The sequence below is a fragment of the Balearica regulorum genome, chromosome 6 (assembly GCF_011004875.1).
Source record: "Balearica regulorum gibbericeps isolate bBalReg1 chromosome 6, bBalReg1.pri, whole genome shotgun sequence".
In the NCBI taxonomy this organism is placed as follows: Eukaryota; Metazoa; Chordata; class Aves; order Gruiformes; family Gruidae; genus Balearica; species Balearica regulorum.
This window is the reverse complement of record NC_046189.1, coordinates 9,258,272-9,274,424: the sequence shown is the minus strand read 5'-3', so window position 1 is coordinate 9,274,424 and position 16,153 is coordinate 9,258,272. Positions and strand designations below refer to the sequence as shown.

At 45.8% G+C, this 16,153-nt stretch overlaps 1 protein-coding gene across 1 annotated transcript in view; it reads right to left on the bottom strand.

The window, feature by feature from the left end:
- Positions 1–198: 198 nt before the first annotated feature.
- GLS (glutaminase) overlaps positions 199–16,153 on the bottom strand; it is a 64,413-nt gene continuing 48,458 nt past the window's right edge. The window contains exons 15-18 of the mRNA XM_075756195.1: positions 5,117–5,178; positions 4,125–4,201; positions 3,897–3,960; positions 199–3,539 (exon numbers count right to left, since the gene is read on the bottom strand). Of these exons, the coding sequence (XP_075612310.1) occupies positions 3,383–3,539; positions 3,897–3,960; positions 4,125–4,201; positions 5,117–5,178 (360 nt within the window). The 3' untranslated portion in view covers positions 199–3,382. The remainder of the gene's footprint in view (positions 3,540–3,896; positions 3,961–4,124; positions 4,202–5,116; positions 5,179–16,153) is intronic.

Genomic DNA, 16,153 nt, shown 5'->3' with positions numbered 1-16,153 from the left:
AAAGGGGACAGCTCTAGAAGTGTAGGTTTAAAAAAAAGAAAAAAAGCAAAGCTAGACCAGATAAACTCATTCTGATTTCCTGTGAGCTTTGCACAGTGGAAATGACCGCAGTAGGTTTTCCTGGACCGCCTTCCCTGTGCCTGAAGGCTTATTTCAACGGTAGTCACACAGATAACCAATAAAACACACCACCACCACCACCTTGGTATTTCCATTTATTATGCTGTAAAAAGCAACACTATCTGGATTTTATTTCTTAAAATAAATAACTTTCCTTTTCAGGACCAGTACAGCTCAAGTTTAGATTCATTCATGGGAAACTGCTAGAAATACATTCATCACTGTCTGTTCCCCACAATACAGAATCTAAAAGTCACGATCAGCCCAGTCAGTTACAAGGACCAGAAGTACACTGCCAGTAAGTATAGTCACTGATAGGCCAGCTCTGAAGCAAAAAAGTCTGGTACGATACATTTTGTTCACAAAGAGAGGCTAATTAATGCTAAGACTATCACAATATTTCTGAGTACAAAGCATTAAGTTAGCTTAACGATTTTAGGTTGTGATACAGAAGAAACATACATGACATAAAAACAAAGGAGTGGGGGAATCCTCTTTGGAGCATAAGGAAGTCAGCATTTGATAAGGTAACCAAAAGCTATTTACGGTAAAATCTACATGTCAGTGTCATGAATGATAAACAGCCAAACCAATGTACTGCATATATTTATATTTATAAATAACGCCATGTCTAAATAGCTGCATCGCTGAATTTGACATTACAAAATAATGCATCTTCTCACAATGAGAAAATACTAAAACTAACCAGCAAAAATGCACTGAAGCTAAGACCGGCTAAAAGCACTCGGTATGATTCAGGAAAGCGTTAAGTTTAGGGACAGCCATGATCTTCAACATTAACTCAGTCAAAACCTTCTTTTGGTTTGGGGTTTTTTTTGGTTGTTCTTTGTTGGTTGTTTTTTTTTTTTTAAATGTGTATTATATAATATATCTATCTTTTAAAAATGCCAGTTTGAGCAATGCAAATTTCAGTTAAATAAAGCTAAATCAGGTATTTTTCTGAGAAGCTAAAGGAAAAGATATGGAAGAAGTCAGATTAGCACAGAATATTAAACTAGAATCCATCTGAAAATATGTCTCTACACTAAAGTTGACAGATCTGTTGCCAGAGAAAACATGTTGGGATTTAGTTGAGGGTGCAGCAAAGAGGCCTTGGGCTACTCAGGGACCCATGTGGCTCAACAAAGAGCCAGAGGCCGTTTCGTTTAGTTCTTGATTACAACGAAGGTAGCTGTGACACAGGACGCAAAAAGAACAGGTTAAAAGCCTTCAGAAAAATAGCTGATCTTCAGAAAAAAAGGAGAGAAGAAAAAAAAAAAAAAAGCGGTTTAAGAACAGTAAGATTCTTGAGAAAAAGTGTTTGATAACCACGCCAGCCAGCTTCGAAATGCTATTTCAGGGCTTTTGACTTTCAGACTCCTCCAGGATTTCATCATCATGAAGACAGTCACTGCTTGTGATGAGTATCAAGCACTTTTCCATGTGATTTGTCCTCCCTGCAGGGAGGCAGTATGGCATCGTGACGAGAGACTGTACAGGAACTCGGGAGGGTTTATTCTCAGCTATACCGACCTGCTGGGTCACTCTGGAGAAGTTCCTTCTCTCTATGCCTTAGAGTACCCATTTGCAAAAGGAGGGTAATGTGGTTCATATCGTCTTTATAAAGTGCTTGGGCCATTCTAGAAAGAATTCGGGCATTATTTCAGGAGGAGTTTGGTGCCTAAACACAGAAAATGTGAACTTTGAGATCTACTAATGACTTACACACTATGTGCTAGGATAAAAATAGCCATATACACAATTCTCAAGCACAATCTCCTTTCCCATGTGCTAAATGACTCTTGCCTAAAATCCTTGTGCTAAAATTCTTGCCTGTGTCCAACAACTGTGGTGTTTTGTGAATATTGAACGCCTAACTTGAAGTGACTGCTCACTGCCGAGGTTTTACGGCACAGAATTGGCAGAAGCAGTTGCACGCGGGAGAGGGAACTGTCCTAACATCGTACTTCTGCCAACAGCAAAGATCTGCCCCCACGGTGGGGCACGTGCCAAGGTGGCTTCAGCGGCGAGGCAATAAATGCCACCGTCCACCACAAAAGGCATCACCTACTTGTGCTCCTGCTGCTGAACCCCTGCTCTACCCCAGCGGAATCCCACCGATGCGATATCCTACTCCCTGGGTGGTGGCAGTGCAAGAAGAGAACATACCCCAACATTTGGCTTAGCCCCTGCTCTGCTCACGCGTCGATTGGCTCTATGCTCCTTAAAGCTGTTTCACTCCCTCCGTGTTCCTCGTTGCAAGCCTACACGAAGTCAGATTTACACGTAATATTTGGTTTAGTACTTTGCCTTTCGCATACTTCCATTCCCCTCGCCGGTTCCTGGTGCAGCCGCCAAGCCCACCGCAGGTCAGCCCGAACGGGGGGATGCCGCTTGCCAAGGCTTGCTGCGGTGCAACGCACCTGCAAGGAACGCCACTGCGTCGAGTGGAGGCACCCGCTCGCCCCGGGCGCGGGGGAAGCGCTTCGGCAGCTGAACAGGCAGAGAGGGGAGGGAGGCGAGACAAAGGGAACCGCAAGAAACGCTTCCGAAACAAAAACCCCGCTAAACGCCGTTCGATGTTACAGGTCGCGTTCCTCTATGCCATTTGGTCAAACAAACCTTAAAACAGATTCCCTGACAAGACTATCTCTAAGAACAAGCCTAGACCATTGACAACCATCACCTATATACTCTTTTGATATTTATATTATGTAAACAAGGTTGTGTGGAATTTTTTTTTTTTTTTAATTTTTTCCCCAAAGATAAGTGCAGATCCTTACTTAACACACCCAGCCTAAATCTACATCAGCATCCTCAGCTTCTGAAAAACCTCACTGACGCTCACGCCTGACAGTACTCTGGCTCATCTTGGCCATACTGGAAACAGAGGGCTATAGAAACAAAAAATCAGCAGAAAAATTCCTGACCACAGACTAGAGTTCACATAGAACACAAAAATAAATTAAGTAGTGCACAGTAAAGCCAACAACAGCTAAATATTTTTATACATCAATTATATGCAGCATGAGGTAATATTGCTCACATTATGGAGGGAGATTCTTAGTTGGTTTTGTTTCTTTTGAGAGAGATTGGATTTGTCCTGTGCGTATAGAAACTCCTGTAACATAACACTGAAGTAACAGCGACTTCTGTAAAATATATACCACTATCAGATAGAAACACACACGCTCTTCATTACTTATGTATACCACAATTAAATAGGTAAGTGATTTGATTCTTAGGATCTAGCTGAAGATGATTATAGTAAGCCATCTAGATTTTTATGAACCGTTCGGTTCTCCTTTCCGTTGTTGGAATCCTCTGATGGCGTGTATTGGACCTGATATTCTTGAAGAATTTTAAATACATCGTGGTGTCCAAAATGTAAAGCTTCATCCATAGGAGTGTTATTCCACCTACAAGGAACACAGTATTTCTAAGATCAGCACATAAGCATGGAGCCAAAACCACCAAAAATCTAGTTCGTTACATACTGTGCTAATAATTCAGCACACAGACCACACCAAGTTCAGCAACCGTGAAAATACCTCGTAAGCTGAGCGTAACCTTTTAAATAATGGGTTTAATGCTTCACCAGTTTTTATTCCTGATTGCTCTGCAGAACCTACAGAGCACCAGCAGGATCCTGTTCCTTCTGCTTCAGCGTACTGGCTCAGTGCGCTCCACGCTGACAGATAACCTCTCCTCACGGGGGCTGCCAGAGCGACGCTAACAGAGTATCTCTCCTCCAAACCCGCAGTAAACCCACTCACCTGTCTTTGGGGAAAGGATTCACTTTGCATGCTTCCAGGAGAAATTTAACAACGTCCACGTGTCCTGAAAGAAAAGCAGGATTGTGAGTGTGCGTATTTTTTTTACATATATGTCTATACATACAAAATTCTGAAAAGCAGGTATGCATGTATGGAGAGTGAAGAAGCTGTAAAGAGAACTGACCACACTCCAGTACCAAACAGGAAATCATGATGAGGAGACATTACCTTCCGCAGCTGCCACGTGCAGGGCCGTTCGTGAGTCATAGTCCCTTTGTTCCATATCCATTCCTGACAGAGCAAACCTAAAAAAGCCCCAAATCCCCCCATGATTACAGAGAACTCTTACATAATTAAAACAAGTTCTGGACTAGCGTGGAGCAATACCCCTATGCTAAAATGATGAAACATCCGCTGAAGAGGAGATAAACGGTAGCGAGAGCACGTCGTACCTGCAGTTATAACGAAAGGGGCCCTTGCTGCTTTGGCTCTAGAAACAAGGTAGGGGCTTAATTTTCCTTCTGATCTCTAGTTTTTATAAAGAAAAATGCAATAAAAATGTCTTTGCAGGGTTTGTAACGGTCCACGTATCTGTATTAAAATCTAACATGGACAAGCTCAGTCATATAAGGCCAAGTGAATTTATGCCAGCTGAGGAAACCCAGGCAGGACTCCCAAGTCTGAAAATCCTGAGCAGTGTTACAGCATCAGGAGAGATCGTTCATCACGCTACGGTGCTCCAGGACAAGCAGAGCTAAACTATACATGTTTTTCCAGCCACTAACTATATTCAGGTATATTCTAGCCATATCAATACATTTATTTCGTCTATTCCTATTGTGACTTTAAACATTGCCAGATCCTGCTCCAGATTTATGGAGCAAAGCTAGATCTCCTAACCCCTCTAACAGCAGCGTGCATTTTCCAGCCTGATTTTTTGCGGCAGTTTCAGAACTGAATTATAAAGCAGGCTAGAGTACAGCTAGGATTTTCTGCCATACGACACGACGACTGGGTAAGGCTCCAAAAAATGGGAAGACAATGGGATTTCAGGATGGTCAGGTTTGGGGGTTTTTTGCTTGGTTTGTGGGTGAACATACTCCATCTGCAGTGCAGGCTGGATGTCCCCAGCACGGACAGAGTGCGTATTCGTAAGTCAACAGCAACAGCAGGGACCAAACAAACAGCTTTCCTATTCCCAACCCCACACCGATTTTTACCTCCGGAGTGCAGACACATCCCCCGTGTAGGCAGCGAAGAGCAGATTTATCACAGACTTCACCTACAGAGAGAGATGAAGGCCAGTTTATTTGTTTTCTTTTCTGAGGAGAGAAGCTACACGGAAGACCCAGAAAAGCCCAGTGCGGCCAGTCAGTCCAGTGCTTGTGAACCTGTTCATTTTATCCCCCTCCCTGGCCACGTTTTGCAGTACAGCGCACAACACGGGAAGAATTCATTCCAGCTTGCTTTGCTACCAGGACTTGCGTGCCCATCTTTCCAAGGCTGAAGTCATAAGAACAGTAAAAGAATCATAAAACGTGTATTTCTGTTCTACTGTGGTAAAAGAGATGAGCTTTACTGTATGGACAAACCCTATTTCTCTCCGATTGCCCCATGATACCGAGTAGTGAATTACAAGACAGCATCACTTGGACCAATTCACAAACCATAAACACCTCGTAAAACCAACTCATTCTGGAAAAGTCAGATGATTTTTTTGTTGGGTGTGGCTTTTTTTCTTTTTATTATTTTTTCCAGAGGGGACTCCTAATTCTAAGAGAAATCTATGTTAGGAGAAGAGAAGAAATGGTACTGGTTTTGCGTCGTATCACAGATTTTCCTTGCATACATCTAATAGAGAGGCTTTTTTCAAATAAACAGTTTTAAGCAATTCTATCGCATCATGAGCCACTACAAGAAAAGCAAGGTTTCAGGGCAGAAGACAAAAGTAGGATCTTTTTAGATCAAATAACACAGGTAACGTCTCGGGCAAGTAGTGCTCTTCTCAGCTATATTAATGAGTAAGAAACCACACTGTTAGGCTACCAACTTCATCCCATGCACGTTTTTTAACACATCCTGGCTATAACAACTCCAAAAGTCTGACCAAGAGCCCAGACTGACAGGATAGATGGTTTTAAGCATCCCAGCTCGGCTTCTTTCCTAAACTGATACGGCCACTTCTAGGCACCACTTCTTCACAGCATTTTCCAGTAAACTTTCGAAATGCTGTCTCGCTTTTTAAGTTGAGCCTACCAAGTTCTGTCGCTGCTACCAGCCAAGTAACAGAGATAAAGGAAAAAACCTGGTGCTGCATTGACCTTCCACACCAAGGAGGAGACGCAAACAAAACACCACGAGATCAGGGCCCACGAGCAAGCCTCCCACAGATTTCTGCAAGGACACTGGCGTGTTTTCACAGAGCCACCAACATCTGCGCCTCTTACAAACCGCAGCAGTGGAACCGCTCGTTATGTTTTACAGCTCAGCTATGCGCTGACGCAGAGAGGGACCGAAGCAAAAGGAGACAGAGCCGGGATGGAAACAGCCGCGCTCCTTGCTCCGGTGTCCGCAGCCGCCTGCGGCTCCTTTTCCGTGCGTGCCCTGAGGCTGGGCCGCCCCGGAGCCTCGCGCAGGGAGCGCGAGAGCTGCCGCGCAGGACCCGCGGGCTCCATCCCTCCTCGGGGGGCTCAGGATCCCCCGGGCTGCTGCTAAACCTCGCTGGCTCCAAAGGCCGGGCCCCCGGGCGCTCACAGCACTGACCCCGAAGCACCTGAACTAATTCTGGTCCTCCCATGAAGGTTTGGGGTTTTTGTTTAAAGTTGGGGGGGGGGGGGGGGGGGAATAATCAACCAAAAACCAAACAACCAAAAAAGCCCAACCACCCACCCAAGAATCCTACAGCACGTCAGCGTGGGCTTTGCTCCAGAGGCAGAGCAGCCACCCCTGGCTGAGCCCACCCACCCCGACAGCCTTTTTTCTGCCCCTGTGCCCCGCGGCTGGGCTCCCCCTCTCTCCAGCCCCCGGTCGGTACAGCAGTCACGGCAGCCCGGGACCCCGCAGGGGTGCCGAGTCTCATCGTTTCGGTGCAGACGTGCGGCTGTCAGGGCGCGGAGACTTGCGTCGCCAAGGCCGGTTCAGGGCAGCCAACGCCCAAGAGCACTCTCATTAGGCTTTCAATGGGAAACATCGCAGTCACGCCAAACCGTCAAAACCTCCTAAAAGAACGTACACCTTTTACAGACACTGGGCTGCAGACTCTACTTAAACGCAGGCGTGAAGGGGGAATTTAGTTTGGTAACGTCCAGATTTCCTCACGCTGGCTGAGGCGGTTTCCTTGCTGAGAGAGGGGCCAAGCAAGCTCAGATGTCGCAGGTGCTGAATGCCCTCCCTTTTCAGGGACAAGGACGAGCAAAGGACATTCTGTCTTGAATAAAAACTCGTTCAGAGGTAACTGATCATTTTGGCTGGGCTTCTGTATGTTTCTGGGAAATGCAAACGTGTATTAAAATAATAAAGTAAAAATAACACGCATTCCTTCCTTACAAAAAAAGTAACTTTCCAAGTGCAGCTGGGGCCAAGAATCCCTCTGGATTCAGCCGAACATTTTGCTAAGAAGCCATTTTCGTTTTCTATAACAACGTGACAAGATGTAATTTGGAGATTCTGGAAGCTTTCTAATGCAATAATCTTAGGCCATGTCTCTCAGCAATCTGGGAGAGGTTAAAGCCGCTCCTTTCTGAAGAAAAGTAATGTAAAATCTAAGGTCGCATTACTATAAAACTGAACTTCTTGACAGATCAAAATAAAAAGAAATACAAGTCCAGACAAAAAGAAAAAAGTCTCTGCTGGTTTAGTTCAGAAGAAGGAAATCTGAGAGGAGATACGACTGCTCTCTGTACAACAGTAAAGGTAACGGGATACACGAAGCAGGAGACAAATTTAGCAGGACAATTATTAGCAGAATAATTATCCAAAACTGATCAGGAATGAATTCAAGCTGAAAAAAAGCAGACAGAGTGTAGCCATCATAGCTGAAACAACCCCCCGCAGGGCTACCCGCCCCATTGCAAGTGAGACTTTAGTGATTTTGTGGAAGAGTTTGGTTGGATTTGCTAGCAATAAACCACACCTCGACTCTGTAACCCCAACACTACTCCATCAGCTGCATAGTCCAGGCCAAACAATTAACAAATTTTATAAGGTATGAAACTAAATTGCTCAAGAGATAGCCATAAACAATAAAGATAGGCATAAAAAGTGAATTCAAGAATAAAATTTAAAAATCTGAAAATACAAAATGCATTTTGAATTCAAAGTAAGAGTATACAGTCTCCATGAGCATCTTCTGGAACATCCCTTAGATTAATATTCACTTGAAAACTAAGTGGCGTATCTATTAAACCATCGTGTAAGAGGTTATCATTTACATTGAGAAAAAGTTATTATGTGAAAATAACCTGCTGCCAGAAGCTTTGTATCTGCACAAAATCTCACTTAGGCTGCCATAAAGTTGAGCACAACCAAGTCTTCAAAAAAAGCAAGTGAAAATTCCCCACGCCCAAACTCTCAGCCTGCTGGCCCGAAATCACAGGTCTGCTGCAAAAACCAAGAGCCAAAGAAACACTGAAGTGGGAGCAACAAACGTGACTGTGGGGTTTCTAACTGCAGGGGAGGGAAAAACCCTAGTGAAGACACCAGGTGAGCTGTACCCATTCAAATTAAGCAGGGCGCAAGGGACAAGGCAACTAATTTAGGTGTTCAGAGACTCCGTCAAGGTGTTTCTCACCGAGTGGTTCATTATCTTCTACACGCCACGTTCGGTGCTGGTGTTTCTGTTAACTGTGCTGATGAATACACAATTTTTCCCTCATCTTCAGAAACAGGAACAGAAAGTTCACCTTCAACCCGACAGCCACGAATTACTTTTTTTCTACCTCACAGCATTCCTTAACTATGAACATTTATTAAAAGGAGAAGGGATGGAGTCCCTTCAGTCTCTCTGAGCTGGACCAAACATCACCATGCAGCCACACAGCAGCCATCACACCCAGAGCAAAAACCGCTCCACCTTTTGTCAAAAGGGAGCTAAAACCGGCGTGCACCGCGCCAGGGGAACCTAACAGCTCGGCCGTCCCCCTGCCAGCAACGCAGCACCACTCGCTCAGCTGCGGCAAAACCCCTCTGGGCACCGCTCTCCCCCGAGCGCTGGATATAATCCCGGTTATCCGGGCGGTGAAGCCAGCAAGGAAAGGCTCCTCGGGACTGTTTGTGTCACTCCACACTAAAGAGTGGAAGTCCCGGACCGCACGCCTCCTGTTTTCACCTTCAGGTTAGCGGGTGTTCGAGGTCTCAGGCTCAGCTGGATGAAGCTGTGACCGACTCGGCCTAACACTGACAACGGTCCTGCTTCACGTCAGAGGTGGCCAAATGACCAGGACCTCCAGAGGTCCTTTCCACCCAACTGTTCTGCTGCTGAGTCTGTGGGCAAGAGCGCGAGCAGCACGAGAAAGGAAAATCAAGACTGTTGCTGCTGAAGAACTACGCCGAGGTCAAGTTAAAGGAAGGAAGGAAACTCTCGGAGTTCGGAGCGGCAGGAAGTCACACCGCTGCAGCAGACGTTTCAGATAAAACACGGGGGGGCCAAAAGGAGAAGGAAAAACCACCAACCCCAACCCCCAAAAGCACAAATGGAGCGAGATACTGCACTGAAAGTGGAAAGGAAAGCTGAGCGTTAAAGCAGCTCAGTCCAAAGCTCCCACAGAGCAGCCACGTTAAATATCACCTAAGCCTGACCCTGGGAAAAGTTTCAGAGCGGTCTCCTTGGAGCAGCAGGATTCAGGTGTGACGCCAACCGTGCAGCAAAGCACCGGGGCCGCCTCGGCGCTTCAGGGAGCGCGGCCCAGCAGAGCACGGCAATACATCACCGGCCCCCAGTCCTCTGCAACACGCGTCGTCCAAGTACTTTGGTAAGACAGGACAGGTTTTGTTTTGGTTTTCGATTTCTCAGTGTACCAACCTGACAAACCTAACAAAAATAAGTTTAACTTCAGCGTTAATATGCTAAAGATACTTATCACAAGTGAAATTTCAACACATCAAATTGATCTGAAAGGCTTGGCTGCTAAGTGGGAACAGCCTTGGTGGAGCATTCGCAACAAAACACTCCTTCCCAGTTGAGTTAGGATGACTTATTTAAATAGTCCTAGTCTCATGATCACAATCTAGTCGATCATGAGCAAATCCCCATACACAACTGAGGTGAGAATCGCTTCTCTCTCAGACTGGTTTAGAGGTTTTTTAATGCAGGAGAACAGCACGTGTATCACTGCCTGGCTCTAACGCTAGCAACAGCAGATCTCTCCGAAGCCTTCCGAGAGCAAGCTGCTATCGTTATCAGCACTGAGACGGGGAAACTGAGGCCCAGAGATGGAAACGAGCTGCTACGGTCTCGTGGCGAGCACAGAGCGACCCGGTGCCTTCTGCCCGCTGCCTCACACACTTCAGTGGTGTTATAGACCCAAACCTCGAGCAGGAACCAAAGCCGCGCAGCTGGCCGCGCCAGCCCCGTGCTCCGAACCTGCCCGCACATCCCGGCCCCATCGCTACGGGGCTATCCGTCCCGCGCTGCTATCGCTGCAACGACGCCAGCACGGCACGGCGAGCCTCTGCTCCGTGCCCCGCTTGGGTCGGGGGAGAAAAACCAAACAGCTGTGCACACAAAGAAAATAAATCCTTTAGAAAAAAAATTAATTTCTCTCAGAGCTGGATTAATTCCATGAGAAGCTCTTAGCTAAAAAGGTCACTGAATCTGGGTTTTAATTTCCTACCGTGTCGTGCTTCCTGAGAGTGCTCCCCCCTCCCAATTTCTCTGAAAACATTACAGAATTTACAGTCTAAAAAAATATTACTTCCAACTTTACTGTTTCTCCAGGTGGCTGAGGAATAGAGTCAAGGCCAATAGTTTACAATGGTGCTGCTAAAGGCAATACAGACAAGGATAAACAAACAACCCCCCTAATCTTTCCAATGCTCTTTACATGATATTTAAGGCCAATGCCACAGGTTATCCTTCAAAAAGATGTTCAAAATATTGGGGGGGGGAAAAAAGGCTGTTTAAATGCATATTGTCTCTCAAGAACTTTGCCACATCTGAACTTCACTACGCACCAGACGCAGTGTGCTAACAGGAGACTGTCAAATACAACACGGGACAAAAAAAAAAAAAGACAGTAGAGCTAGTTGAGAAAAAACAGCCACGACACTCTCTCACGTCTCATTTTTCGTTCTTAAAATGGGACGCAATGTTTCCTTTTGGGAACCCTGCCCTCCTGGCCAACTGGCTTGACAAACCAAGTTTTGAACATTCCCCTGCACAGCAGAGAGGCGCGGAGATAAACGGGGATATCAACTGCAGCTCTCGCAGCTCCGCGCTTCTCCAAGGACAAGCAAGCGTCATCCTGACCGACGCCTGAGGCAGCGGGATCTGGGAGCGGGTCCCAGCTGGGCAGGACCCTTGGTGCTCGACAGCCCACCACCCAGTCGGCTGACAAACGCTCCCAGCTGTAGGAGAGCTGCGCTGGACCGGGGCTGAAGCTCTGCAGCTCTGCACCAGCGCGGAATACAGCAGAGAAATTAAAGCGACTCGTCTGGAAGCGTCTCCGAGGCACAGTTCTCCACGCCACTAACGCTGCGGCACAGTTAATCTGCGTTTACGATACCTTGGCTATCTTCCTTTGGCACCTGCACCAAGAACCGAGATGACGCAGCACAATATCCCCACGTACATGAAAAGCCTGGCAGATGTTATTTCAAAACCGCGGATCCTGGCAACGCATTGTAACGACCAGGAGAACGACGAGAGCGTGAAGCGCTCGGTAACTTCTCCAGGCAGTTCATCCTCGCCCGCTGCCGGCCAGCCCTGCTTTGGGGGATGCTGGCACGGGGTCCCACACACCCCTCCACCGCTGCCATACGTGCTGAGCCTCCGCGCCCACCGTTAGCCCCACACGGCATCGCTAATCCGGCTCAGCGCTGGATTAACTCTGAAACGCAAAAAATAGATTTTTAAGCCGTCTAAGGTGAGTGTTTGTCTAGTGAATGAGGATTAACGTTTCGTACTGGGAAGAGACCGACTACTATAAAGCCTTCCTATTCTCCTGCCCTTTGCAAACGCCCACGTCCCGACAAGTAAGGCAGGAGCAAAGCGTCTACGTCTGCCAGGAAGGGCTGCACAAAGTAATGAAAGCTCCCAGCTCAGCAGAAATTTGACTTCACAGTAACACTGTTCTGCTACTTCTCCCAAAGCTGACTCCCCGGTGAGGGCTATCTGAGTATGCAGCACTAAGCCATCATTCCTCCTGCTCGCCGGAAAACTTGCAGGTTTTTAGACGCTTATTTTATCATTGGAAGAAAATTCCTGAAATCTAAGATGCCAATATAAATTCTGAAACAGCAGTGATGACCTATAAAAGTAAGAAAAAGTAAATCGAGAGCACAAATTAAACAATTTACTTATCTAGTTTTTACACAGTGAACTTGTAATTTGACTATGCTGAAACATAGCCTACAGATAACTTTCTCCCTCCATGTAAGGTTTGAAAATAAAATTGCAAAAGAAAACAAAACCCAAACCTGCTCAAAATTAATTTTGAAGCTGCAACTTTGAAATTAAATCTAGAATGCAAGTAGTCCCCGAAAGGACAAAAATAAACCAGGGATTAATCTCAGAGAGGAACGTATGTTCAGACACTAGACAGGACCACTTGCTTTGCAAATTTATTGTAAATACAAAAATGGTTGATTTTTAATAAACTGGAATCTGCTGTCCAGGGTCTACTGACAAGGCCAGTGTTGGGGGGGAAAAAAAAAAAATCAATCACTGTTGAAGTCTAAAAGAGACAGCCACAATTTTCCTTTAAAATACCATTCCTCAATATGCAGATAAGCTGTATTTTGTAGGGAAAGAAATCTCAATTGAAAGTCAGTATCTTTGCAACTGAGCTTCTGCTTTGTTTCCCCTGAAATAAAATGAAAGTTATTAGCTACAGGTAAGTAAAACATTTCCCTTTAAAAGTAAAAACTCAAACTGTAAACAAATATCCAACGAAAACAATAGGGGTTTGTCAACAGCGCTGCAGTATTACTCTGCCTTCCCACTGAAGTTCCTTACAGCTTTTCAAGCCGGTAGTTTTCAGCCCGGCAGGAGCTGTGTGGCATCCAGCGCCCTCGAAGGACTCAACCTGGTGCTGTGGAAGCGCACGTGTGAGACCCCCCGGCAGAGATGTCCAAGCACAGCTACCAGACCTCCCTCTCCCCGCGGGGATGCGAAGGGCCGTACCGAGCCCCGAGCCCCGCTCCCGCGCAGGCAGCCTGCCAGGACGCGATGCCCAAACTAAGCACTGTGGTTTATTCGTGCCCCTTTTTAGACCAGTTTAGGCGGGCGGCCGGAGCCCCCCCCCAAGCGAGGGCTGGCTCTGAAGCGGTCTCAGAGCTCGCCTGGCGAGGATCTACCCCCCCAGCATTTCTAGGGACGGACAGTCCACAAAGGCACTAAGCAACCTTGGGATTAAGCCACAAAGTTAGCTTATTCTACAGAAAGCTGAGAGTTACAGAAGAAAACATAATTTCTCAAAGTAACTTAGTGAAGCGTGTAAAAAATAAGTCTTTTGGCTCGAGTAAGAGCGACCAACACCAACACCTACCTCGACAGCAACCTAACGGCAACTGCCTCCAAGAGAGCCTCTTGCCCCAACTTCGGGCAAACATAAGACTCACAACAAGTTTAGAAAGTTAGAATTCCTTGGGAAAGTCTTTGTTCCCATTATACTCTAAATAATTAGAGGATATGTGAAGAAACTAATGCATACGCTCACACACACTAGTGACACACAGAGATATTTGTAAATACAGACAAGGCCAGCTGTTCCATAAAACTCTCGTTTCTTCTTCAGGACTTTCCCCCCCACCTCTGTAGCCTATTTTCTGCACTACTGATCCTTGTTTCCTCCTGTAACTCGAAGAAAGTGCAAAACCAATTCTAGAACCTGCAAACACTTACTCTTCTGTGTTTTGAAACTAACACAGGAAACAAGATTTTACCAAGTTTTTCTCCAGCCCATTTTCTAGAGCACCGACTATCATTTCTTTCCCTCTAGATGGTGCAAGCTCCCCTTGCCAGGGGGATGGCCAGCTCCTCCCGTTTTACGAGCCCCGAGTGCAGCATTTATTTTTGGAGTCAGAGCTGCAACAGTAAGTTTCAAAGCTGCCACCGCAGAGTTTATTTTTGGAGTCTCCCCGGTAGAATTAACTTGAAATGCCGCTTGCACAGCAATTATTCGCGTAGCTTGTGCTGTTGGTCAAAAACTAACAGACTCACAAAACACACATTTATTCCTCAGTAACTGCCTTAGTTTTCAGCGGCCATGTTCCAACACGATTTGGGTATATACTGACAGCTCCTGCTCCCATGAGTTATGTCTAGACTGCAGCCACCCAAGAGGCTGCATTTCCACGTACACATATGCAAAGCAGCTCTAAACCAGCTCTACTGCTATAGCTGCAAAAACCTCAGGGAAGTTTTTTACCCAGGTTCACAGAGGAGCTTCTCAGTTTCCCCGTGGCCATATCAGACAGCAATACAGTACCGACAGCCTTCAGTCTGGAATCACTTAGATGAGTTAGTGGCGTTCCTAACCCCAACAAGGACCTGCTCCTGTGCTCTGTGACCTACACGCAGACCCTCACCGCACCTGGACAGTTGAGCTGATTACACAGAAACACAAGGAACAAGATATTTGAGGTGATGTTACTGCTTACTCATGAATTTGTACTTTATTAAAAACGATACAAACGTGCTGGACAATTTTGTAGGTTAAAAGGGGTTTAGATCAAACCCCACCTGAGGCAGCGGGGCAGTGACGCGCAGCTGGGTTAGCAGCCCGGCGGTACGCGCAGGGCAGGGAACGGCAAGGGCAGTGCCCAGGGCCAGCACTGCGGCTGCTGCCTCGCTCCTCAGCGTCAGGCTGCCCTCCGGACCCAGACGGAACAAAGGCACGAAAAGTTATGAGACAGGTGTGACTACTAACAAACACACCAACTCAGCAGAAAAAATCATGCAATCCTGAGACTTTTTTCTTTTTTTTTTTTTTAATTGTTTATCAAGCTGGTCAAAATCCTAGTATGCTTTTAAGCATCCTCTTTTTGCAATTCAACATTTAAAATTGTTTCGAATCCAAATCTGATCTGTTAGGATAAAGCTGGGCATTTCTTCTTCTGACTACGTACATTTTTAAATTGGCAGGTGCGCATTTGACAGAGCGATCCTACGGTTTTAAAGGAGTGTCCCTTTAAAAGCCTGAAAACAGAGCAAAGAGCTTTGACTAGGTTCAGTGCAGACTCAGAAATGCTAACGTGCAAACAAGCTTGGACCGGTCGCTCAATCTTAGTACCTGCCACAGAACCTGTGCATGTAGCTGAACCCAAGAAACATTTAATTAAACAAAATACATACATTAAAGATTTCTCTTGACACCAGGAAAAAAAAGAGTGATCCTAAACACCTGCCTTCACCCTGAGAACAGCTGTCCATCTCCTTTACTGGTTAACGTACAGGCTAAAGTCACAAACGGAAAGGGGTGGCCTTCCTGGAGGTGAAGGCTGAGCAGAGATGATTTCTCTCTCTCTCTCCTCATCTACTAGATTCAAATGGATTCCTACTATTCACATTTCCTTCAGATTCAAACATTTTAGAGCTCGGTCAAAAGCTCTAAAGCACTAGAGTATGCCTACCTGAAATTGCAAATTAGAGTATCAACACTGCATTTTACAGTAAACTGATTTTCTTTGCCCATCTCTGCCCAAAGTAGTTTTTTTCCATCAAAATACTTTAAAATAATCTAGGTATTTAAAAGCATCTAAAAATGATACTTGCTATAAGCTAGCACAATACCATAACTGTTTGTCCATCTTTTCTGCTCCGTTACTGTACTATATTGCATAAAATTTGAAAAGCCTAACAAGGACACAGAAAGCAGTCATTGGGAACAGAACGACCTTTTCTTCTGATTGTATTTGCAGCTACGAAAAACAGACGAAACCAGAATTCACCTCTTCCAATCCCAACCTCTTGCTCATAAGATGCTCACTGAGCGGACACACTGTTCTGGAAAGAGTCTGTCTCACTGGTATTCCTCAAAACAACATCTCTCTGCCTGTGAAAAGGCTAAGTCATCTTAAATACTAACAGGCAGGAAGTG